Here is a 27276-nt window from a genome sequence, read left to right as displayed (position 1 = left end):
ATGGACACACAGGTGACAGAAGTGTAAAACATTTGTAAGGAACTTCTCTTTAACTCTACACTCTAAGATGTAATTAGGATTTCCACAATCACAATGCTGTCCTCAATCTCAGGGAAATAATCAGTAGAACATAATTGAGAGAGTGGCATTTAATGCGCTCTATGCGGATTTGAACTTATGTTACGGTGTGTTGCTGCCGTTAAATTTATCACAGGCTCATATATTTTAATCAACATTCAGAGTTGCCTACCACAGGCTCTTAGTTTCCTGTTTCCTGCAGGCTTAGTTTCCGGTTTATGTGTCAAAATCTTCAACACTCTGTATAAAAAGAGGGTGGTCATCTTACCAGAGCCTTGCATCAGCATATCTCAGCATGGAAATAGTGTTTAAATGCTTGGAACTGTTCACCTGTAGGTTCAGAAGATAAATAAAGCAATTAGCGATGACTATTATGCTGTCAGTAATTCATCCAACTATCCATTTTTTTTATGGGTTATTCTGTTCTGGAGATACAAGAGGCTGCAGCCCATTCCACCACACCCTATAATTATTAGTATTTATCGTAAGAGCAACTAATGATTGACATAAATCAACAATCAGCCTGGAGGGAGCAATCTTTAATACTCCTCTGTTGTTATTTTCAAATGTGTGCTCACTTAATCATAATGGGATGAGGACCTTTTCATTGATAAATTTTATGTAACCTATACCTCCACTAATAATAATATTATTATTAATAATAATAAAAGTTAACCCGGGTTCTGTTGGTTTTGCTGTGTGCAAAGGTCCTCACCTCACAAACCCATCTGATGGGATCCTCCTGTGAGTCAAAGCTTCTCACATGTCAAAGCACCAGCATTCAACCAGGGGTTTTCTCACGCATGCGCACGGCCGGAACACTATCTCATCGGGGAGAAAAAAGAAGTTCACACACAAAGCCACGCCTGCGCGGTGTGCCTCTCATTACCAGCGAACTTGCTGCATCTTTTTAGGAAGCTGCATGCTTTCTTTCGACACCCAAAGGTCGCGTGGTGTCAGGGACGCGCCTAGTCACGGGAACAGTCGAGAGCGCGTTCGTGAGGAGGCGCAAGATCGCGCTTTTAACAGTGAAGAGTATCAAACAGCGTGCGGGGATCCAACCTAATGGTTTACATAGGGTCACAACGACTCATCAATGATTTGCGCCGAGTGTTTTTTCCTCTCGTACGGCGTTTATTTTGCAAAGCTTTTCTATTTTGCACGGGAACAAACTGACATAGTAAACTCATCTGTATGATCGGGGAGCAGGAGCACACAGTATGGTCCGGGAAACCAGACATTTATGGGTGGGAAATTTACCCGAAAATGTACGAGAAGAGAAAATAATTGAGCACTTCAAGCGGTGAGTAGCAACACTAATGAGCGGTGTGTGTGTGTGTGTGTGTGTGTTTTATATTGTAACGACGAGTGCACGGCTAGCATCTCTCTGTTGTGTCACATTTTTAGTGAAGTCGGGATGAAGCAGGAGGTTCCCCTGAAGCAAAGTCCCATTTGGCAACTGTGCTGTCAGCTCCTCACAAGCAACAACACCGCATTTGAGCTGATTTATAAAAGAATAAAGAGATAGAACAACGTTTGAGCCACTTGTGCAGTGAAACATATGGTTCATACTTGTGAGCTGGGAGATAACTTTACCTGGCTTTTCATGTGTGGCTGTGCATTCCCACCAGGTGACCATTTGACTTTTACGCAGCCATTTCCACTTCGGGGGTGGAGGGGGGAAACGTATAGAAACACGTTTTCTCCAAAGCCAGGACGCTGATATCTCACAGGCAGTGTAAACAAACTTCAGCCGAGCTGCCAGCGCTGAGCCAGCCGTGCTCTCAGCTTTGTGCATCTCCGGCATGAAAGCGTATCGGCGTGTGTGTTAGTGGTGCCCGAGCAAAACGGGATCCTGTGTTTCACTTGGCTCTGCGCGATTCTCAGGTCGCTACCTCCAAGCAAACGTGTGCACGGTGTAGGGTTCATTAGCATATCTGTGGATAATAAGAGTGCAACCGCAGCTGGCGACAGGTTTCATCCAAAATCTAACGCAGGTCGGTGAAACCTCGAAGGTGACGCGACATCACGCCGCCGTCCACGCTGCAACATTGTTGCTGTGATTGAACCGGGTTCTGTGTGTGTTCACTGATATGCAGCATTGTAACACTGCTCCTGGTGTTTACTCTGTGCGCGTATGGACACAGAAAATGGTTCATTGGAACCTCGTTGTCCCCCCCCCAGCACCAGCACCGCAGCAGCAGCAGCAGCTGCTGACTCGCACAGCCTGCAGCGTGATCTGATTTAAGGGGAATAATGCAACATATCGATATTTTAATTACGATATTAAAAACTGAGCTCCATCTGTGCCTTTTGTTTGGGCTGTTGGAGCAGACCAGACCAGACCCATGCACCAGTTTAGGGGCTTTTAGCTCTTTGTTGTCTTGCGTGGACGGAGAAAGAAAATGTAAATATGACTTTTTGTGTGTCTACCACGGCTCTGCGCGCTCCGGACTGTCAAGGAAATAGCAGCCCGCCTCTCCGTGCATATGTGCTGGAGAGCTGACGGCTGAAAAACAGCTTCCAGTACATATATATGAGCAACGTTGCGTTTTTTCTACAGTGTAGGCGTCGCCATATCGGACGAAAGCTGCTTAATTACCAACATAAATCATACATGTCTGTTTAACTGTAACCAAAGGCGCGTTTGTTCCCCAGCAAACCCCCCAACATACGACTATGTGAAATATAGAAACCAGTGACAATTAATGTGGCGTTTTGCGCTCTTTGGATCTTATTATCCACGGGAGACGGATGCAGTGGTGCAACTACAAACACGATTCATGTCTGATTCATGCAGCCTTGCAGAAATCGCAATAATAATGCAATTTTATTTACATTAGTCCGTGCTGTGCCGTGATGTGCGTAACGTTGTGTTTGGGGGATGGTGAAGTGTGTCGGCCAGTGCCTTTTAGCCTGCTGCTCAGCTCCAGCTCTAACCCAGAGGTAGTCACAGTATGCAGGTGCATGACAGCTCGATGTGTGATAGAAGTCAATGAAGATGGGGGGCGGCAGAATGAGTAAGCAGTGTGAACAGCTTTTCTAAAATGGCGTCGGAGGCAGCTCAATGTTGGGAACTGGCATGCCAATAAATTTATGGGTACCCTGCCGTCTCTGTCGGACAGAGAAAACACACCCGAAGAGTCTCCGAGAGGAAACTCAACGCATTTTATAGAAAGCTCTGTAGTCCTACACTGATACTGGAGCTTCTTTATTTATTTTCAATCGGGTATATTAAGAAAACCTAATATGTATTGTGTATTAAACAACCTAATTATATTTTGATCAGTTGTAATTCAGGAGATTACAAAATAGTAAATGATGCCACATTAAAAAAACAAACAAACAAAAAGTGATAAGAAAACTGCACCAGGAGTGAGCTGCTGCTAGTGAAAGAGAAACATATTCATTCATGTTGCTTTTGGATGAGAGGAAATGTCTAAATACTAACTAGACCTCACCTGTGCTCTTTGCAGTAGCAACAAACGGAGCCGAGCACCCTCCTCCTAGAAAACATGCTAATGTAGGAAAATGTATGCATTTATTAACGTGCAACGTGCCCAGGTTTCAAGTCCAGTTGCTGGGTTACTGTTGCCTTGTAAGAAAGCACCACAGAGAAGAAAACTGGAGTGGCAGCCCACCTTTACCACCCCACCCCTCCTCACACACACAAACACTGAGTTAACTGAATTCAGCCTCATGCAATGTCCTGATTTTGCATAATTAAAATCAAAAAAATAAAAACCCCGTTTGCAAACGAATACATTCAGATGCAGCAGTGTTGCAGTTTAAAACCCAGTCATCACCTTGTTTTTCCTCTGTATTCTCTCTAGATATGGACGTGTGGAGAGTGTCAAGGTGTTGCCCAAGCGGGGTTCAGAAGGTGGAGTTGCTGCCTTTGTGGATTTTGTGGACATTAAAAGTGCTCAGAAGGCTCATAATGCTATCAACAAGATGGGGGACAGAGACCTGCGCACTGATTATAATGAACCAGGCACAATTCCTAGTGCTGCAAGAGGGCTGGATGATAGTCTGTCCTTAGGCTCTCGTGGCCGGGATGTATCAGGGTTCACAAGGGCAGCAGGGGGGGTCGTGTATGGGCCCCCCACGTCTCTCCACAGCAGAGATGGACGCTATGAACGCAGACTAGACGGGTAAGTGGACAAAGTTTCTCTGAAGGCAGTGGGGACCGTGATATCTGGTAAACACTTTACCTCCAAGCATCTTTCCATCATCTATTCATTTACTTATTTGGGGGTTAAAGAGGAGAAAGAGAGTTCATGCTCTAGATTTTAATCTTATAGGGCTCCGCTGCTGGATTCATACGTGCAGGTAATCACCGGCATATGCTTTAATTGAAAGCGCTCTTGTACACAAACGTATCTGTAGCTTAAATGAATAGTCACTAGTTTAAATGGCTGTTGGGGATTATCTTGTGAGCTTAAACATCTCTGTGAGGTGGATATATCATTTGCGGAAAACACGGGGCACAGATTGGATATCGTAAAATTTCCCAGGATTATTGGAGATTGCTGGAGAGAGAGAAAATAGAGAGAGTGGGAGAGAGAGAAAAAGAGGGAGTGGGAGAGAGAGAGAGAGAAAAAGAGAGAGTGGTCCAGCGGTCATCCCTGGGATTCCCCTAATCTGGAGTTACGTGCCCTGCTCGGTGGATTAATGTCACCTTTTTTTCCCTCATGTAACAAAACAACCAAGAGCACACATATGTATAAGACACCGTTGTTTGGATTAGTCTAATTTCAAATTGTGTACACCTCTCGCGTGGGCTGGAGTCATGTGGATAACCATCACAGGATATTTGTTCCCCATTGTTGGATTAACACTGACCAGGCACCTAAAGGATACTCTATCATGCTACAGGTATGGGTTGCTTTCTTGGTTCTTTGTTTTTTCTTTGTTGTTTTATTTGGGATTATATCTGAGATCAGGGCATTACAAATTGAGTGCTGGGAGACCTCTACTGGTGAAGCAAGTCAGTAGAGACAACAAAACGTGAGCAAATGACTCTCTCATTTTTTTTCCTGCCATATTTTTGTGGAGATTATTTTTTTATTTTTCAACAAGTGAGACTCAGAGGTTCACTGAGGACCAACATGGACAATGTTTGGATTGTACAATTCAAAGAAGCATGCTGGAAACTGTGACTGGAAAGCTGTGCCATCCTTCCTGTTGGAGATGTATCTCGTGTCTGTGGATTACTTCTTCTCTCTTCAATGTGGAACTATAACTAAACCTTGGATACAATCGCATAGAGATTCAACAAACTGTTGCACCCCTGAACTGCATTTCCCATGAACTCATGTCAGGTTTTCACTGCCAAAGAGTCTGCAAGTCTTCTGCTTGTAAAGGATAAACAAAGGACAATTAGCATCAATGAATTTCAAACTGAACGTTCTCTGACCTGGGAATGAATACAGCGCTGCTACACAAGCGTCTGGATTATCACTAAGAGACATCTTCTTTGTTGCTATTCTGTTATGGTTGTGTCATTTCCCTCCCTCTACCAAAGGAGTTTGGCTACTTTACTGCTGTGCACAGTGCGAACAAAGTGGAATGCGCTGGACTTCACATATAAAGATGCAAGACTTTGTTTTTACATCGCTTCCATCGTTGCTGTGGGGAATCAACAGTGCAAAACAGGCTCCTGGATATCATGTATTTTTTTACAGGACTGAAGTGCAACATTTAATTTTTCCCTCTAGCATTTCTGGATGGATATATAGACTCAAATTGACATTTTCCAGCATACAAAACGTCCAAACCTGGATTCATGCAAGTTTGTTTTCATCATTTTAATCCAAACCGACAGACTCCAGCTCATCTATGCACACGAAGTCTCCCGCCCTGAAGACGTGGATTACATTTTCTAATGTGAACAATCTTACTTCAGTTTTTTTCCCTCCACTCAACATTTTTGCTCATTTTTTCTGCTCACAAAGTTCTATCTCCCTAGATTGTATTTGGAATAATAGGTCAAGTTACCACTCTCTCAAAAGGTTGGTATGTCCTGCCCTGTGTATTTTAGCTGTCCTCTCTAACCCCCTAGTTTGAACCCCTGTCTCTCTCCATTTTCCCCACTAACCGAAGTAGCTGGTACTTAGACTATTATTACTGCCTGTGTCTAAATGCAGAAATCTGCACCTTACCTTGTATTGTTTTCCTTTCTCTTCCTTTCACCCGACCCCACTTTTCTGCTCCTATTCCTTCTCTCCTTATTATGAATTTATCCTTATTTGCAGCTGTTGAGTGATGAAAGTAAAATATTTCCCTTTTAGCATTTAACACCAGGATTGTGCCGTGGAAAGAAACAAACATGCAAAAGATTGAGAGACTTGTCACATACTCATATTTACAATATGTGCAGTGAAAAGCGGGGGATGGTTTGCTCTAGAGAATGCACTAAAAGACTATTAAAAGCCAAAAACACGTATAATGCTACTACTATTACTATAATACTGCTGTTAACAACAACAAGAACAAAAGATTCAAAAAAAAGGAAAAATAAGAGAGAAGATATTGTGAATTAGTAATGCCTATTTAACTTGGTGCTTATTAAACGCTAATGAGACGGACTTGGATAATAATAAAATAAATCTCAAGCATTTTTCTGAACTGTTAGACAAAAAATAGGGTCCCAGAAAAACAGGAAAAAAAATTTGGTACTCGATTATCTGTTAATTAAAAAAAATAATTTGAATATATGTTAATAATGAAAATAATCACTAGTTTCAGTTTGGTATTTCTAAAATTCCCTCAGCTTTCTTTTTTTTATTCGAGGACCTAGAATGTCAATAGAATTACAGAATGCAATTGTGAGGAAAAATTTAATTAATTAAACTTATTTAATATTATTTTTGTAGCATTTTGTGAAATGGTTCACCATAGAAGAGGACAGTAGGTATATGTAGGGAGATATGTATGTATCATTCTTTCACCAAGAAATGATGGAAATCTGTCAATTGTCAGATTTTTGTTTTAAAACCATTTAACTGGTGTGGCTTTCTCTTCAGTGTCAGGTTGTCTCAGACTGTTGCAGTCAGCAGGGTAAAGAACCAGACTGAGTTTATACATAAATGTGATAAATTCACATTACAATGTTTTTGATTGAGTTTAGTACTGTGCCACAGCCTGTTAATATTTATAATATATCTATAATATCTAAAATGACATACGCTGCGATAGAAGATTGAGTTTATGTTGCCCAAATCTAGCTTCGTAGTTAGTTTAAATCTGAAAGCACAGCAGAGTGCTGCACAGTTAACCTTAGCATATTTAACAATAGACTGCTTATAATGCTTTTTGAAATTCTGAATCAACTTGATACACGTTTATTGCTCCCAGATGACTTTGCCTCCATGCAAGACTGCTGCTGGAATGCATCCTTATAATTATGCAGTTCACGTAATCTCAAAACGGTTGATGTGCTTAGCATGCACCAGAGCAAGAGAATAATCACACACTGATGGAAATTCTGCAAAAAAAAAAAAAAAGTCTAACTGAATTATTTTTACACTCCATGAATAATGTAGAACCTGTTTTGTGTAAAGTGAAATTGAAGGCTATCTATTGAGCAGTGAGCCTGCACCACCAAATTAGCATTTTCGAGAGCATCAAGGGGTCAAGGTAATCCATCAATTTCACAGCAGACATTGTTATACCATAGATGTTATTCATGAGTCCTGCACACACATGATTAAATAAAAAAAAAAAAGGCTAAAACTGAATTTGTCCCTGACCTGCTGTACCTTTTATGTAAAGTGCAGTGAAATACAGACATACTGCTAGTTGATTTATCCTCCACATCTAGGAAAGTATGTGCATCCTATGTGGTCTTAACATGAAATACTTCAACTGATGATCTAAAATAATGTTAGTATCTACAGGTTGTATTTATGCGAAATGTTTAACAGTGATGATAGCACAGTGTAATTGCACAATGAGTAACAGTTGAACCCATAAATCCAGTCAGTAATTGTGGATTTTAGTGAAGATCAGAATGTTTTCTTCGATAGAAGTTATAATTTTGTAATTCTGTATCCTTGTAAGGGATAAAATTAAAATGCCTTTTTGGGAAATTCTTATAAGGTTTATTATTATTATTATTTGGTACAGAGGATTATTTGTATGGGAAATATTCTCAAGCATGGACTAAAATATAAGTGTAACACATATTTTGTTAGGTGTAAAGGTCGGGTTGGGCATTCAAAGACTCTCATCTTATGGGTCATTTAGCAAATCGCGTTTCAGGAAATCACAGAGCATCAGTGCTGCAGAGGAAGACGCTTGTGTCGTCTTCAGATAAATGGGAGCAGCCTCCTCTTAGCACCACCCTATGTTGGTTTCTAAAGCTCAGTCTGGAATTCAGGTATCTTAATTGATTAACTAATTTTGTTGACAAGCAGTTGACAAGTCTCCAACTACTAATGGATAATGTCTAGTGGGAGCACAGCACTCTACACAAGAAAGTTACAAAATCATAAAACTAGAACATTATGAAAGGGATCTCATAAAAGGTTCAGTGTGCTGCAGAAGGAACTAATTACAAACATTTGCTGGAGATTCTCAACAAATGCATCATGCCCTCATTTGTACCACTATTCAGAAAATACTAACCAAAGGCTGCTGCCAGATTCTCTTTAATTAGATAAACAGTTTCAGAAGTGTTTATTGCAAATGCCTTAGATTTGTACTCACTGATCTCTGTTAGCATAGACGAAGCAGGGAAGCCAAGCAATTAAAATTTTGTATGGACATAGAAGTAATCGAAACATCTCTGATCACCCAAATCCGTCACAGATCCAAAAGACTTAGACGCCTCTGTCAGTTATCAGCAAGGGAAACACGTGAATCGTGTCCAAAGGAATAAGGTGGGATTATTTTACATGGATTTTATTATGACATCAGTCTGAAAGGAGACACACAAATAACTAGAAAACAGAAGAAACTCATTAAATCTTGGTCTTCCTTTAATACAGCTTGTGCCTGCTTTTGTTAGGTGCAGAGTAGATGCTGGACATTTCCAAAAAAGAGGTAGTGAGGGCCTGAAAACATACCAGGAATTTATCTTCCTGGTATGTTATATGCTCACTGTGAAACCAAGTCTGTGGCAAATAGAAAAGGGCACTTGTCTAATAGGACATCAGGCAGATTGGTTCTTTTTTTTTTTTTTCATCTTAGATTATTCCAGGTTTGAACACTAAATTGCATCTAGGGTGTAGCAAGCCTGGATATCTATGATTATATGTTTTTATAAAATCTGCAACATCTTTTAAATCGTTTTCATTCTTGAACTGGATTGCCCCCAATGAAACCTGACCTACATCCAAGACACTACGTATATAGCAGCCACATATATTTGTACATATATTCCCAAATGTATGTGAACTCAGTCATACACAAGTAATTCATTCACATATCTAAATTTCACATTAGTGCTGCAAAGGTTTTTACTATTTTGACATTTCAGGCTTGTTTGCAATTAACCTTTAGACAAGAATTAAACACAATCTCTTATTTTAATTATGAAGATAGTGAAGGTTTGCAACTGCTGTTATATAAAACTATATTCCGCCCTGTGTTGGAACATCATGGCTAATTTGCTCATTATAATTTGATCTGAATTCAAACGGTGGTAATTGCTGTCCTGTCCTGCTCATTACAGGGAGTTTGGTAATATGACTGTGGTAATGACACAGCAGTCGTATTACCAAATTAAATTCTGATTGCTTTATTCAGGAGCAGTGTGTTCAGGTCTGAACAGAATGTTCCTATATGCTCTGTTTCTAATGAGCGTCTTCATCAAAGATGCTTTGAAGACCCTTTTTTGCAGGAGAATCAAGTCGTGTCAAATTGTGTAACGTTGTAAACAAAAGGCTTGTCATAAGTGACCTTCACCAAAGCTTCTCAGATGAATGAAAAACCTAGCAAAGAATGGCTTTTGTCTCTCTCGTTTAATTCCTTTTAAATCTTTCTGTAAATCTGTTAGATCCTGCAGAAAGCTGCAGGTTTCTGTCCTATTAAACACTAAATGCATGGCTTTTGCTAAAACAAAATCCACTAAGCGATCCATGTTGACTGTATTTCCAATATAATGCATAAAATATACTAAGAATATACTTCATTGATGCTTTTCAACTCGGAACTAGTGAATGAAAACAAAGCTGCATTCAAAGAAAAGCTCGAAGCTTGTGTTAATAACTCAGAATTGATATGCATGATAGATACCCATCAACATTGCTGGTGTTTTGCTATAGTGACAACAAGATCAGATATATTTCACAAGGCTGAGGAAAAACATGAAACCTTTTGTCTCCATCATTTAAAACCACTTTTAGCTCTGTTTGAACACTCATAATGAATTCTTCTTTTTTATTATTAAAAACCATCTTTCTTGAAACACTTTAGTGCGTCTTCCCATGTGTTTAATTAAGATAAACCCACCAGAGACATGTTATAACTTCTGTCTACTTGCAGCTTTCTTAAACATTTTAAATGTAACTGAAATGCGATGTTGTTCTGTCTTCCTGTTTGTTAGGACTGCTGAGAGCCGGGAGCGGGCGTATGATCACAGTGCCTACGGACATCACGAGCGTCCTGGTAGCAGTTTCGACCGCCAGCGGCACTATGAGACAGACTATTATCGTGACGCAAGAGAGAGGACTCTAAGCACAGCTGGGAGTGGGTCTGGTAGCTCAAGTGGAAGCGGTACAACAGTGTCATCAGGAGTTGGTGGAACTATCGTTAACGCTGTTGCTGGCAACACGGGAACAAGTGGATCAGCGGGGGCCACAACGGGAGGAAGCGGGGGATCTACATCCGGCGGGGTTGGTTTCTACCGCTCTCACAGCAGGAGCCCTTGTCGCTTTGAGACACCAGAGCCTCGTTATGAGTCTCGTACCAGGGAGCCCTTTACTTTGGCCAGCGTGGTTCACAGGGACCTTTACCGGGAGGACAGGGGTCGACGTGGGGAGAGGTCTTACCGCCACAGTCGTAGCCGGTCTCCGCACTCAACGCACTCACGAAATCCCTCTCCTCAGAGACTGGCAAGCCAAGCGTCCCGTCCTGCACGTTCCCACAGTGGGTCAGGCTCTCGCAGCCGCTCTTCCAGTTCAGACTCAGTCAGCAGTACCAGCAGCAGTACGAGTGGCAGGTGAGTGAAGCTAATCTTGCATGACTGTTGTTTACCTTTGTGCATTCCAGTCTTAAACAAGAGCTGGACAGAGTAGGCTGAGCAGTCTGCAAATAACTGCTGCTTGATTCCTGTACAGAAACATAATCTGTCTTCATAAGCATAATGCAATGTCGTCTATATATGTGTGTGATTTTAAGTCAAAACACCAATATTACCAACAAGGTAAGACTTGTGTGCATTTCATATTTGTCACTGTTTAAAAGGGGACTCCCATTAAGAATACCGTGTTGCTCAACATCCCTAAATGCAGAAGCCGTGGTTTATAAATAACTGTTTCAAGACATCATAACTCCATTATGTGTTTCTTCGGCAGATACAGTGTCATTTTCATTCAAGTATGATCAAAACATTTAAAGGAATACTTTATTTAAGGTACCAGGGATACCAAGGATTTAAGGCACATATTGCAAGGCTGCAGATAGTTAATCATCACAACCTCTCCTTTGTGGAAGTAGTCAAAGTTAACGTAAAGAAACAGCATTTCCAACAATATTGCACAAGGTCACTCTCAACGTAACAGCTGCAACGACAGGCTTGCTTTTTCAGTTTCCAACATTTGAACATGACTTCTTGCTCCACCCTGCATTTGACATAAATTGCATGCAAGTATCTGCATGTTAATAAAGTCATTGTAAAGACGCATCATGTTCCCCATTATGTGGATTTCTAGCAGCTAATGTTGACAATAACACGTTTTTTGTATAATCGTGAATTCGTTTCACATGAATTCAGATGGCAAATGTCTTTCACACGGTCATTGGTTGAGTCGTTTTTCATGCATGTAACTGTTGCTGATGTTTTGTTCTGAATGGATTTATTTTATATTTTTTTGTTCAGAAATATAAGAAAATTTCATATACTCAGTTATAGGTAAACAGTAAGGTGTCACACAACTTAAGTGATTCTACCAAAGGTTAGGTTAAGTACAACAGATGTTAACATGTTAATAGTTGACTTGGGAATATGCAGCTAAGATGTTTTCACTGCGAGTGTAATTTTAATTCTTCTATTACAACCAAATGTGTATTTATGTCTGTCAGTCTGGTCTGAGCTCTGTTTTGAAACAGACATGCTGTTTTTGTGCATTGTTGCTTTTGTAAATTGATTTCTTTCTATTACGTCACTAGTTTGGGTGAATGTATACCTAAATACCTAAATAACAAAATGTTATCATGATGAAATGCAAAGTGAGGTGTGCAGGTTTAAAAACACAAACATGGCTGTTCGTGGCATTTGCGCCACCTCACCCTTGTCCAATTGTTTATTTTTCCTTTAACTGCACCACCTTTGCACGCAGCTTTGACCGGCACGTAGCGACACGTGTGGTTTGACGAGGTAGTGCTATAGGGGGAATTTCAGGAGACGGCTGGTATATTTTTCTCACTGCCTACCTCTGTGTACGGGTAGTGGCTGCCCCCCCTCCGTGAGATCCAGTTGGAACTGGAAATTTCTGGCCAGTGCTGGCTGCCTGCCCACTCCCACAGGCCAGGCTCCGTCAGCAGCACTTCCGGGAGTGTCTGAGCACGGGAGGAGAAAGTGAGAAGGAAACAAACAGCAGAGGGCCTAGAAAGCTGAGACAGGCATGGGAAAGGTTTGAGAAAAAAGGTGCATGAGGCAGCCATGAATTTGAAGCTGACAGATCCATCCATGAATATGAATTAGGGGGAGAGAGACATAGTAGAAATACACAATTATTCTAATGCATCGCTATACATATTAAATCTAATGATGTGCATAAAGCTCGTGCTCAACACAGGACATATACGGATCCTTCTCGGTTTCCTGCAGTTTGGACGCACTTATATTTGATCACTGTTTTGAGTCATTGTTTATAAAAATCCCCGTTTTAACTGCAATCTTTGACATTGGCTGTGCAGTGTTGCACTGCAAATAAACAAACCAGTTTCAGCTGTTCAGTACTTTCAGTTTCTTAAAATAATCAAATCAATATGTGATCGTAATGACATAACAAAAATTCGAATGACTATACTCTGTTCCTCTTTTGTCTCAGTGATTCTAGCAGTAGTTCAAGCGATGACTCCCCGGCACGTTCTGTGCAGTCTGCTGCTGTTCCTGCACCCACAGCACTTCCTTTATCCTCCCTTGATAAGGATGAACCGCGTAAAAGCTTTGGCATCAAGGTCCAAAACCTTCCTGTGCGATCTACAGGTTAGTTATAAGACACTTCTATTGCATGCAAGGACACAGAGCTTTTGTTATGCAGAAATAGTGTTTTGTATTTATGTATATCCCACAAATATTAATGGATTTTCTTAATTGATTAATACAAATAGCATATTTTTGAATAAAATGTACAAATTTTGCACACCTAATTAAAAAAACATTTGATCTTTGCACTACAGATACAAGCCTAAAGGATGGTTTGTTCCATGAGTTTAAGAAACACGGAAAGGTCACGTCTGTACAAATACATGGTGCATCAGAGGAGCGCTATGGGCTTGTGTTTTTTCGACAGCAAGAGGACCAAGAAAAAGCACTTGGAGCATCAAAGGGGAAGCTGTTTTTTGGCATGCAAATTGATGTCACAGCCTGGAATGGCCCCGGTAAGTTCTGATCTACAACTGTTTTGCAGAAGAAACTTGATTATTGGCAAAACGCAGAAGTTTAAAAAATAAAAATTTTCAGAAACAGAAAGTGAGAACGAGTTTCGGCCCTTGGATGAGAGGATAGACGAGTTTCATCCAAAGGCCACCCGGACTTTATTCATTGGAAATCTGGAGAAGACCACCACTTACCATGATCTGCTTAACATCTTTCAACGTTTTGGAGAAATAGTTGTAAGTTAATCTTGTGAAGTTGCTGAGAAATCAAGAAATATGCACAGTGCAGTTTGAAATGACCATATTTAGTGACATTTTATTTTTGTTTTCGCTATCCCAAAAGGATATTGACATTAAGAAGGTGAATGGAGCTCCACAGTATGCCTTTCTACAATACTGCGACATTGCCAGTGTCTGCAAGGCAATAAAGAAGATGGATGGGGAGTACCTTGGTAACAATAGACTAAAGGTTAATTTAATTTTACATCTCGTCTTTCACTACGATACTTGGCATGATAAATTAAGCTGTAAAATAACTGCGGTATTTATCCTTCTGTTTTTAAGCTGGGCTTTGGAAAGAGTATGCCTACGACATGTGTTTGGTTGGATGGATTAGCATCAAATACAACTGAGCAGTTTCTTACTCGTCATTTCTGCCGCTATGGACATGTTGTCAAGGTAAGTCTGTTTATTTTCTCCCTTATGGTTGCCCATTGTTTATTTCCTGGCACATTGGGACTCCATTTTTCTCTGTCTTCCGCAGGTTGTATTTGACAGAATGAAAGGAATGGCCCTTATCCTGTATAACAACATTGAATATGCACAAGCTGCTGTTAAAGACACAAAGGGGTGGAAGATAGGGGGCAGTAAAATCAAGGCAAGTGAAACAGTTTTGCTCTAAAATTGTGTTCTGTAATCTCAAGTATTCTCAAACCCCAAAAGGCTGTAAAAATGGTAATTTACCGTGCTTTTTTTCTTTTAGGTGGATTTTGCAAATCAGGAAAGTCAGATGGCTTTCTATCGTTCAATGCAGGCGTCTGGCCAGGATATTAGAGACTTTTATGACATTCTCTCTGAAAGAAGGTTTGTGGATTGAAATAAATCATCTCAGTACTTTCTATTGTTAATACTAAATGATTGATTCCAAAGTAAGATGAAAGGATACCTTGCTCATTTGGATTTATTTTCTTGGCAGGGACGATCGACGAACTCAGTATGAATTTCAAGCAGAAAGACAATATTATGAAAATGTGCGAACACCAGGAGCATATAGTGAAGATCCACGTCGCAAGTACTCTGCTAGAAGTCGAGAGTTCTACACTGAATGGGACCCATATCAGGGAGATTACTATGATCCACAATACTTTGAAGACCCGCGGGAATATCGGGAATACAGAGCAGATCCTTATGAGCAAGACATTCGCAAATACAGCTATTTGCAACGGGAACGTGAAAGAGAGAGGGAGCGCTTTGAAACAGATCGTGGACGTGATCATGGGAGGAGGACCATTGAGCGTAGCCAAAGCCCATCTCACATTGCCAATCGTCGTCCTGCTAGCCCCACCGCATCTCCTTCGCTCTCTGAGAGGATACCAAGTGACTCAGACCGCCGCATTTGTTGTCGATCATCTGACAGAAGTGGTAGCTGCAGTTCTGTCTCTCCACCTAGATTTGAAAAGCTTGAAAAGTCACGCTCTGAACGGTATAATAAAACTGACAAACTTGAAAAAGATCGAGTTTTTGAAGTTGAAAGAAGCAGTCTTGTTGAAAAGGAGAAGAGGGCTGGACGTAAAGATCGAGGGGACAAGGACAAAAGTGAGAAACAGAGGCTCAAGAAGCTCAAAGTTGCTTCACCTATTACCCAAGCATGTGAGACTGAACCTGAGATCGAAAGAGATCTTAGCCCCGAATCTGTCATCCGAAGTAAAACCAGTAAAGTTTCAAAGGAAAGCTTAAGCAAGGGAAGGTTGGACCTTCTCCCTTGTGTTGTACAGTTAACACGTGTTAAAGAAAAAGAAGGAAAATTGATTGGTCAGACTGGACAAGAAAAACAAATACAGAGGGGTGGGAGTGACAGTCCTAGATTGGCGTCACCCTCAGCTGACCAGAGGAGCCCTCTATTCCGCACAGAACCCTCCAAAGGTGATATTTCTAAGCATGGAAAGGTGCCCAGAGACAAAAATATGCACAGTTTAGTGGAAATTATTGACAAGGAAACTAAAATCAAATCCAAAAAACATGGAAAATCTGAAATGGTATTTGACAGTGGTATTTCTGTTGATATTGACCGTTTAGCTGCGAGGAAAAGGCGTTTTGAAGACTCAGGAAAAACTGATCGACAAAAGCGATCTAGTGAGGAGGACCTTGGTAGACCTGGACTTCATAAACCTTGGAACAATACTAAAGAGACAGATTTGGATAAGAACCCTTTGATAAAGGGGATCCATAAAAAGGAGCACCACAAGGATAAAGGTGTCCGAGTGGTCTCAGTTAATAGTCCTCAAGATGGTCGAGATGGTGAGAGGAACACTTTAGGCCTTTCTCTGGAGCGGCAGTCACGACTGGGGGAGCTGCCTGAAGATTCTACAGATCAATTAGACTCTGCCTATCTTAAAATGGATTTAGAGTGCTCAAAAAGTGAAAACAGCTCCAGTCTCACAAAGATGTCAGGTGACAGTAGCCTTGATTTGGATGAACAACAAAAACAGGTACTGTCTGAAAATGAACAAGGGAGAGTAAAATGCAGGGATTCTAATGATGGGGATGAACACTTTGTGCACATTGACCAGACTAATATTTGCACAAAACAAATTGAACAGAATCGATGGCTTCGGCCCAAGCTTAGCGAGCCTGATAAGTTAATCAAATATGAAAACCCACCAAGTGATGAGACTCTGGACTTTGAAAAGGATTATATCATGCACGATGTTGGAAAACCAATTCAGGATATGGGTAATGATGACTTCTCCTGTAAACGAAAGAAACTGGAGAATTTTGACTTTGAAATAGTCACTGCAAAAAGTGGGCACACTTTTGGAAGTTCACAGAAATTAAACGAGGACATTTATCAAAATGTAACACCCTCCGTAGGAACTAGCCATTTTTCTACAAATGACGAAGATGAAACAGCCCAGATTTCTGTGTCAGTTATAAACAAAGAAAGAAAATCCTCTCCAACTGATGACAAATTTTCCCACACTGAGTCAATTAAAAACAATTTAGGGTTGACAGCAAGACCTTTTCAGTCTTCTGACACTGAATTCCCTAGATTTAAGACAACCTTGCTTGGATGTGATGAGGAGTTAATGCAACACTGGGAAAGAAGGATCAAATCGGACTCACTTAAAATGGAAATGACATTCCCCAGTGCTGTTGCAAAACGGGAAAGCATCCGCAAGCGCCTTGGCCAGGATTTGGAACCTGGGGAAGTGCAGTCAGATTCAGAAGATGATGAAGATGGAGAAAACAAACACATCTCTCCCAAGTCAAATAGTTCTCTATCTTACATCCTTAGGGAACACGATGAGAGAATCATAGACCTCAAACATTCAGGCTCCTTGGAAAAGAATAAGTTTTATTCTTTTGCATTAGATAAAACTATAACTCCTGATACAAAAGCACTTCTTGAGAGAGCCAAAACCCTGTATTCCTCCAGGGAAGATAATTGGTCATTTCTTCCCTCACGCTTTCCAACCTCCCACAGCTGTTCCGATAAGGACAAGGTAGAGCTTGCACCTCGACCTATTCCTTCTTGGTATATGAAAAAGAAAAAGATTCGCACTGATTCTGAAGAAAAGCTACATGATAAAAAGGAGGAACTTAAGCCCCAGGACCAAGAGCGCCAGGAATTGTTTGCCTCTCGCTTCCTGCATAGCTCAATTTTTGAACAGGATTCTCGGCGTTTGCAGCATCTTGAACGCAAAGACCAAGATTTAGAAACCGCAATTGGAAGGCCTTTTTCTAAGTCAGGCGCTACTGAGGGACAGCCTGATTCTGGAGGTGGTGATATCCCACAGGAGCCTATAGTGCTTTTCCATAGTAGATTTTTGGAACTCCAACAACAGAAGGACAAGGACCATCCCCTACCTGATAGTGAGAATGATTTGGTAGTGACAGAGATTAAAGAAGATGAAGTGCAGAATTCTGATAATGTGCTCTCTGAGCAATTACTGAAGGTTGATTGCAAATCAGCCAGTACCCCACTGGTGTTGTCTGTTTTGCCATTTGTTTCTTCACCTAAAGAAATGTCACCTGAAAAGAAAGAAGTTTTAACTCCATCTATGGATCAACTGGTTTCATTTGTCAAAGAAGAAAAAGTGGAGCCAGTTGTTGAGATGTCCCCATCTCATTCTCTTCCTATGGAAGACTTGAAACCAGTTGTTCCTAAGTTAACCATAACCCCTCCTGCTACCCTTTCAGAGCCAGAAAATGACATGGAAATAAAAGTAGAGTTAAATGAACCCAAAGTGAAAATTAGTGATGGAAAATTGGCAGTGGAACATATTCCACCTGTGGAAGATAAGCCACCCACTCCTGGTGGATCCCTGAGTGGGCTTGAAAGAGAGACAGCAGAATTGTCTTATTCTGACTACCCGAAGATGGAAGAGAAATCAGAGATTATAAACGCAGAACCTAAAATAGAAAGTCAGGACCCAAAACTCTTTGAGGAGTCACAGAAAATTGAGACAGATAGTGAAGCATATATGCCAGAGTTAGAGACTGAAATAAAACCATTACCAAACCGCAGACAGCCCAAGAGTAAAAGGGCAAAACCACTATCAGTGTTGCGCACGTCACAGCCTTCCCAAAATGTTTCCACTGAGAAACCTGCAACAAGAAAAAGTGAACGGATTGACAAAGAGAAACTTAAAAGGGCGTCATCTCCTCGAGCAGAAGCACCAAAAACATCTTTTGAGTCTAAAACCACATCCAAGTCACCAAGTCATGCATCCGATTCTGAACAAAACCTTGAGTCAAGTTTGATCCATGGGAGAACACGTCGCAGGAATGTTAGGTCGGTTTATGCCACTCTACATGAAGATGACCAAGCTAGTAAAGAGGTTGTTGAGTCATCACGTTCTATGCGCAAACGTGGTGCTGATAAAGAACCTGTACAACAAGATGTTCAAATTCCATCTACCAATGCAAGGCGAGGACGTCCACCTAAGAGAGGCATCAAACGTGGGGAGGATGCATCACCAGTAAAAGGGGATCAGCAGAAAATAATAGAAGATGACATAGAGGTCAAAGAGATCTCAAGTGTAGAGACTGTGAAAGCATCTGAGGGATGGCGTTCACCCCGCACCCAGAAAGTACAACAAACACAGCTGACCTTATCTATTCCAGTTAACAAGAAAGGAAGTAGACTAGACAAACAGTCTGGGGGCACTACAGCACTAGCGGAACAAGCTGATCTTGCAAGTCAGGATGAGTCAGAGCTTAAACCTAAAGCTGATTCAGAACTGTTTGGGAAGTTATCTGAAAGAGCAGAAAACTCAAGCTCACCAGTGCACAAAAAGGAAAAAGATTTAAAAGATTGTGTTGTGAAATCTGCTGAAAGTGAAAAGATGGACATCAATTGTTCTGAGAAGACACAACAGCCTGAAAAAATTGTTAAAATGAAAACACCAAGGTTGAAAAGAAATACCAGGCACATTGCAGAAGAGAAATCGCACAGCTTAAAAAATCTTGAGATCCGTGTAAGCGTTGATGACGTAAAAGGTTTACTTCGTTCAGAGGACGATGAAGCTGAGTCAGTTGAACCTCCTATTATTACAAAAAATAAGACAGTAGTTCAGGAAAATGAGGAAGCGAATATAGTATGCCTTCCAAATGAGTCAAAAGATCTTGGAAATGAAAAGGAAGAGACTTTATCAGAACCTGAACTTCCTGCTGATCCAGCTGCTGCTCTTTTAGCTCGACAGATGGAACTAGAGCAGGCTGTTGAAAATATTGCCAAACTTACAGTAGAGCATCCTCCACGGCCATTTAAGGAACCGCCCTCTGTGCAACCTACCACATTGCCTCCTGTCACAGTAGAGCCAGAAGTTGAGGGTGAGGTTGAGGAGGAAAAGCGTGCAAATCCTGCTAGTGAAACTGAACTTGCAGCTGCTATTGATTCCATTACAGCTGAAGAAACATGTGCAGATACAGATGGGTTCACAGCTACTCCTACTTACACTGCTCTTGTTCCTACTCCTGAATCATTGGTATCCTCCTCATCTAATGAGATTATGGAGCCTGAAACACATATGGTGATCAATAATATTCTTGCAGCAGACTCGGATGATAGTCCTCTAACACCTAGTCCAAAGGGGCCAGTGGCAGAGTCTAAGGCAGGTCACTATACCTCTGTACTTGAAACGCCCAAGAAAACAAGTAAAGTTAGAGCAAAAACCCCAAAGAAGTCAAGAAACCGTAAAGGTACACTTAACAAGAAAGGGGATTCTGAAGAGGTATCACAACCAGAGCCCTCCCCAGTCAAGTTACCCGAATCAATCCCAGAAGACCCAGAAACCATTAATTTAAAAGCAGTTACAGTTACAGCTGGGGCAACTGCAGCGGCTTCTGTGGTCACTGCTGTTGCAACTTGTAGGCGTGATGTTACAAGTGCTATAACTGTAGACACACCCAAAGAGGCAGAACAGCCCGAAGTTGAACAACCTGTACCCAAAGAATCAGCCTTTCATTCAGGCACAAGCAACATCTCCAGTTGTAAAAATCATCCACAAGTAGTAGAACAATCTACCCCTATTCTAGCCTCTGCTCCTGCTCGCCCACAAGCTGTATCCCAGTTTAGTCTGTTGCGGCCTGCCAAAATGCCAATTTCACCTGACTGGCCTCAGAGATCAGAAGAAAGTAGAATTTATGTTGCTCCTTCATGTCACGTCACAGTGGTAACACCTTCTGTACCAGCATCAACTGCTCTTGGAGCCCCTTCATCGAACCCCCCAATGCCCCCTGACACAAAGGCCTCTGATATTGACCCTAGTTCTAGCACTTTAAGAAAAATCCTAATGGAACCTAAATATGTGTCTGCATCAAACAGCAATTCAATCCCAACCACTATGGTGACATCTGCACTGTCGGATCCATCACGAATGTCAGAGAATGAAAATCCCTGTCACATAGTGAGTTCAAGACAGTTGCATCCTGAAGACAGACCACCTTTACTTCCACAGCCCGTACATCACAAACCATCTCCACTGACGGAGTCCCAGCAGAACTGTGGAGAAAAGACACAGCATACAGTAATTTCTCCTGCTACCTCAGTAATAAGTCGAATTCCAATGCCTTATGATACAGAGGAAACACCACGCATATCCCTAAGCAACAGAAACATTGGCCTAACTATACCCAAGCAGAAATTTAGATCAAATTCCAATGAGAATAACCGCTATCATGGCTTAGATATGGTAGAAGATGGGACTAGAGGGCACTCAGTTGTTGAGACCACTACTTACAGTACAGGCTCCAGTCCTGGTCTAAGGGTGAATACATCGGAGGGTGTTGTTGTTCTAAGTTATTCTGGTCAGAAAACTGAAGGACCTCACAGGATGAGAGCCAAGATTAGTCAAATTCCTCAAGCCAGTGCTGGCGATATAGAGTTTCAGCAATCTGTGTCAAAATCTCAGATAAAACAAGACCCACTCATGTTATCATCCCACTCGCCTACCCCGAAAATAGGCCCAACTCCTACACCTTACGGGCACACAGGGGTTCTTTTGACTGGTCAGTCCTACAATTCTCAGCCTGTCATTTCCAGTACCAAGCAGGAGAGTCTTGTGTGTGACAAATCTGAAGCTCCATATCACACAGTAAAGATGTTCCAGCAACCAGTTAGTTCTCCGCAAGTGTTGATGTACAACACAGCTGTGATACAGCAGCAGCACAGCAAGAGAGAACCTCTACCAAAGAAGAAGGACATTGTCAAAGCTGTTCAGCACTCTAACCTCAGCCCAGTCATGAGTCCACACCATCCATCTCTATCTGGAACCCGAATGAGCCCCAGCCCTGGCATCTCAACTGATCGTTCTGCTTTACACCTCAAGCAAGAGCCCCAGTCTCCACGGAAAGCTGTTTCCTCACCTTCACCCTATATCAAATCCTGTCCTCCAAGCAGTTCTCCCTTAGGAACTTCTGTTGTTCTGGGTCAGGGAATTCCATCAGTGTCTACATATCATTCTAGTATGCATCATCCACATTCAGAACAGTCTTCTGTTATAATGCAACCTCACAGTGTCACCCAGTCAGTGGCTCATGAATCCAGAATAAATACGCCACCAGTGTCTGGAATAAACTATGGAAGGCGAGGTGATTCCCTGTCATCTTCCCATCCAGGGCCTCCACAGCGTTCCAATACACCACAATCCAATGTCATCCGAGATATGGTACTGCAATCTCACTCAAGTCCTCAGTCAGTTTCAAGTGGTAGTGGCAGCAGTGTAAATGAAGAAGACCCCAGACACTTTAACCAGGCCCTTAGTAGACCATCGGGGCCCCAGCTCCAGTCGGATGTAATGATGATTCACAGTGATCACAGAGTGCTCCACCCAAGCATACGCATGGACCAGTACAGAGACATGCACCAGCGCATCCTTATGCACCAGCAACTGGGAGAACAAAGTGTTGTTGAAGCAAGACAGTCACGCGCCTCAGAGACTGGAACATCTTCAAGCAACATTTCCGGACCTTCAAAGAGTCCTATAGCAGCGAAGGGACTTGAACTATCCACAAAAGAATCTATGAAACCACTAGAAGGAAAGTTGATACATCCACCTGCCAATGAAAGTAGAATCAGAGGAGTCCATGCATCAAGTCCAGTAATGGTGTCCCCTCACCCTCATGGGGTTCAGCTCATGCATCCAGGAGGTGCTGGCACCTTTCCAGTATACCGGGACATGCGGGGCTTCCCATCCCAGTTTCCAGGACATCCTACATCAGGACACAGCCTTGCTAACCAAGGGATAGCATCTTCACAGGTCATTTGATATGCTTTACTACTGTGGCTACACAAATATTTTGAAAGTAGTATGATGAAACATTTATAATTACATTTTCGAATAATGGATCATAAATATTTATACATATTCATTTGGTATGTGTTTTTCCTAATCAGGTCCCTGCTGACTCTGAGCTGAGTCACCGGAGTAAAGTGTCTCAGTCACATGGAGGAGGAAGTGATTCCAAACCGGAGACTTCCCATCTTCGCCATGCCTCGTCTACGGACCTCTCTCACATTTCCCGAATGCCAGGGGATACAATCTCACCCTCATATCAGTCACCTATGACGTCCCCTATGAGTCTTACTCACAAGCCAGATTTATCACTACAGAAAGGCCCTCCAGCCTTCCTGTCAACACCTCCACCAGCAGTACCCCAATCGAGTTCACTGCAGCCGCGGCCTGATGCTAAGCTGGAACATTCAGGACATCGATCCATTGACATGGTGCAGCTTTTGACGGTAGGAAGACAGATGGACCAGTACTGTTGTCATACGTGAAATACAATGTCAGCAGAATTTGAAAGAGGGGAAATATGTTGTCAAAACCCGTTTATGTTTTCTTTATACAGAAATATCCTATTGTATGGCAAGGCTTGTTGGCACTGAAGAACGACCAGGCTGCTGTCCAGTTGCACTTTGTTTCTGGCAACACCATACTGGCACAGCGCTCACTGCCGCCCCCAGAGGGAGGTGCACTTCTTCGTATTGTCCAGAGGATGAGGCTCGAGGCTTCCCAGTTGGACAGTGTGGCACGTAGAATGACTGTGAGAGTTTTGTTTTTATATTACCTTTGATTAAAAATATATGGGATCTACTCAGTAACCTGATAATCATTAAAAATAATGTATTCATCTATGTTTTAGGGGTGTGTTATATGCTTCTAATGATAAGATTTATGTCAGGTGGAGAATGACTACTGTTTACTACTGGCTCTACCCTGTGGTCGTGACCAAGAAGATGTCCTCGGTCAAACCCAAGCCTTGAAAAGTGGCTTCATCACCTACCTGCAAGCCAAACAGGCAGCTGGAATCATCAATGTGCCCAACCCTGGCTCTAATCAGGTCCGTGGTCAACTTTACTGTTTTACCCATACTTTTAACTTCTACCTGTGTTTCATAATGAAGTACTGTACAATGAAGATGTTCCCTCTCTAATCAAATTATTTTTATCTTTGGATCCACAGCCAGCCTATGTGGTGCAGATTTTCCCACCATGTGAATTCTCTGAGAGCCACCTTTCGCGTCTGGCCCCGGACCTTCTCAACAGCATCTCCAGCATTTCCCCTCACCTTATGATTGTCATCGCCTCCGTTTAATTACCTCCATTTGTTTTCCCTGAACAAAGCCAACACCAGCCCTTTTTGGACTCATTCAGTTTTGTAAACTGGAATTGCCTCATATTTTTATGAGTTTAACTTTTTAAAAAATCTAATTTAGCACGCACTCACCTTTTCTCCTTCACTTCACCGAGTCCTTAAGTCACCCAATGACGTTGAAGTCCAAAAATGATACCTTTACGGATCCGATGTGGAATGCCGAACTGGGATTTTTGATGATCATCTCTGATTATTCATTTCATTTTTGCCATTTGTGGAGGTGTTGTGGATAGCCTTTTCTAATTCATAGCATTCAAGGAAGCTATGGATTGAGACCTTCCTATGGGATATTTTTTACCTTCATAAAAGTGATTGTGATTTTCTTTTTTTTTCTTTTTTTTTTTAAAGAAAAACGATGTGAGAAGTCATTGCACTATGTTAAGGAAAATTGTGAACTCTGTACAGATTTGAGTATAATATGATACATGTTATGGAATTATTCTCATGATCAGACATACTTGTGCAAGCTAAAAGAAAAATCATTGCCTGGAGAATGATCAAGGATCATTTCGGCCTGATCAATCATACTGCTTTTGTTCCTTCACCATCAGCCAACTTCTACTTCATTTCCGGACTCAGCTCTCCCCGAAGTGTTCCCTGCCCCAGGAACTCATGAAGGGACGTTTAGAGTTGTACAGTTTACACTCAATGCCTCAACAGGGGACTTTATAAAGAATATTTAATTTGTTTATTTTTGTTTCCTTAAGCCTAAGGGTATTGTGGACAATTGTGAAACTGTAAATAGTATAAATATTTAAAGACTGAAGCAAAGTGGAGAGACCAAGTGAATTATTTTACAAGACAGATCATCAAATGTTCTTTCTTTCATTCTTTCTCTTTCTTTTGGCAGGGGCATGAAGGGGAATGGTGGGACGGATCTGTATAAGATCCAGGAGTGATATTCGAAAAAACAAAAAAGAAAAAAAAAGAAAAACAAATTCTGTGCCAAATTGTCTTTTTTGCAAATGCTCAACACACACTGTATCTAAAACGAAATTTGATCAAAACCTATTTTCATATGTGACTTTGTATTTTGCCAGACTTGATTATTTTGTTCTTTTGTTTTTTATTTGTATCGTTCATCAACACAAATCTGTTACTACAGTGCTTTTACATTTTGAAATTGTATCCTCATTTTGAAGGAACCTTTGTATTGTAATGTAGGGGTTGCATTTTTGTTTGTATTCCTCTTTTCCTTTAAACCGATGTGGTCCTCTACTACCCCCTGCTGTCTGAAAATCACTCTTTCACATATTAAGAGCCGCTTCCTGAGGTCATTTAAGCCATGACTTCTCATGACAGATGTGCTATAGCATGCTTTATTTTCTAATCTTAAAGGGTAAAGTAAATCATTAATGAAAAGAATGTGACTTGAACTTGACATCATGCCGCTAATGGATGTGTTCATCTGTCTCCATCCCTTTCCTTAAATGTCTCCTTGAGCCAAGCTGTAAATACTAATGTCCTTAATCTGTGCTCGTGTATTTTTCCCCTTTATAATTGTCTTTCTTCAGGGTCCTTATTTTTTGTTTTGTGCAACAAAACAAAGCAGTCTGAAAGAGACAGGAGATGAGGTGTGTGAAACCGATGCTGAAAGTAAAACCATGCTTGTCAGTTTTGTGGTGTAAATATTTCTATGACTGCAAGCTGAATACTCTCATGGTTATGTTGAAGGCACTTATAATTTTTGATAAACAAACAAGAAGAAAAAAAAAACAACTTAAAACAGTGATTAATAGGAAAACTGTCTTTTGATCAATCTTCATTTTGAGTGTATTTTGCTGTTCCTCCATGAGGACATTTTAAAATGTAAAATAAATGGTTGTTTAACTTACTTCTGAAGATCATTAAATGGTCATTCGCTTTGCTTTTGTGTTCTTTTGGGTGTAAACTTGTTTTTTTTTTTTTAATGCAAACTGTTGAAGGATTGTTTAGGATGTTGATGGCAGGTTTAGAGAAGGACCTACGTGCTGCAACCTACCATCTGTGAGCTACAGCTTCTGGAGACTTCAGGTTTTACGCCTCTGCAACATTTTGCAATACTTTCTTAGAACTGCATTGGATTAAATTGTGAAAAGTCTTTATGTAAACCAACATTGCTTTAGTCCGTCACAGCTGCAGTCCATGTATCAGTCAGAAGGTGTCAGTGTCTGACTGAACTGCACGACTGTGATACATGTGTAAATGTTTAACTGTTTCCAGAGAAGTCAATAGACATTTCAGTTCATCCTGTGACATGTTGGAGTTACCTTTAAACGACTGTGGACTCCTGGGATGATAACACAGTTAGTGTTTTTCTACATCTTTGTAATTTGACTATATTCTAGGAAATTGTACGCCATAGGAAACGGAACCTTTTGCTAAGACTTTAAAAAAATCCAACCACACAATTAAGACCTGTTGTCTTTGATTTATATTATTTTTTTAGTTGCAACCAGCAAATCCTGGATTTTATTCTGCTCTTCCAGCGAAGTAATTGTGTAATTTTGACTCATAGGTTACCTCACTCTATCATAATGCATATCAGGAATGTGTTATCGTCCCTCTTCTCTTGTTATATAAGTGATTAAATCTAGATTTTTTAAGCATACATAATTATAAAAGGTGTGCAGAATCGAAGCACTAGCCACACACACAGAATCATTGTGTCAAATGTGTGAAATGACAAAACATAAATGTCCGTGACAGATTTTAAAAATATTTTTCTGGCTCACTTTTTAGAACTGTGTTAAAATAGCTGTGGAGGAAGACAAATGAGCACCATGGCTGTCAAGGCTACAGTTATAGACTCATCTCTCAGGCAAATAACTCCATGGTTTCAGGAATTTTAAGACTGTGGCTTGAACATTAAGGTTTCCGGCTGCACCCGTCAAATTCAAGAGTACACGAGCTGGCAGCGTCTCCAGAGGGAGGCCCATGGGGTTTGGTTGTGATTGGAATTTACTTTGGGAACGTTTGGTGGTCATGGAAGCAGCATCTTTCATTATTTATTATTTTTAAGTACTCCGTAGAGTGCAATTAATTATAATCAAATACAAACTGCCTGTGA

General features: G+C 41.2%; 1 protein-coding gene across 2 annotated transcripts; it reads left to right on the top strand.

The window, feature by feature from the left end:
- The first annotated feature begins 1021 nt into the window (after positions 1 to 1021).
- Positions 1022 to 26094, top strand: spen (spen family transcriptional repressor). Of its 2 annotated transcripts, XM_026369058.1 has the most exons (15): positions 1022 to 1381; positions 3912 to 4232; positions 10631 to 11245; positions 13299 to 13456; positions 13651 to 13851; positions 13934 to 14085; positions 14192 to 14317; positions 14413 to 14526; positions 14612 to 14725; positions 14831 to 14931; positions 15044 to 22829; positions 22967 to 23311; positions 23422 to 23616; positions 23755 to 23913; positions 24036 to 26094. In XM_026369058.1, exons 1-15 carry the CDS (start codon positions 1299 to 1301, stop codon positions 24165 to 24167), a joined length of 10602 nt encoding a protein of 3533 aa, XP_026224843.1. In that variant the 5' UTR covers positions 1022 to 1298; the 3' UTR covers positions 24168 to 26094. The 2 variants fall into 2 exon arrangements, with proteins under 2 accessions (XP_026224843.1, XP_026224844.1); XM_026369059.1 differs by lacking the exons at positions 1022 to 1381; positions 3912 to 4232 and adding an exon at positions 4240 to 6092.
- Positions 26095 to 27276: the final 1182 nt, after the last annotated feature.

The sequence above is a fragment of the Anabas testudineus genome, chromosome 7 (assembly GCF_900324465.2).
Source record: "Anabas testudineus chromosome 7, fAnaTes1.2, whole genome shotgun sequence".
NCBI lineage: Eukaryota > Metazoa > Chordata > Actinopteri > Anabantiformes > Anabantidae > Anabas > Anabas testudineus.
Note: the sequence above shows the minus strand (reverse complement) of the source record. Positions and strands in the feature narration are given on the sequence as shown.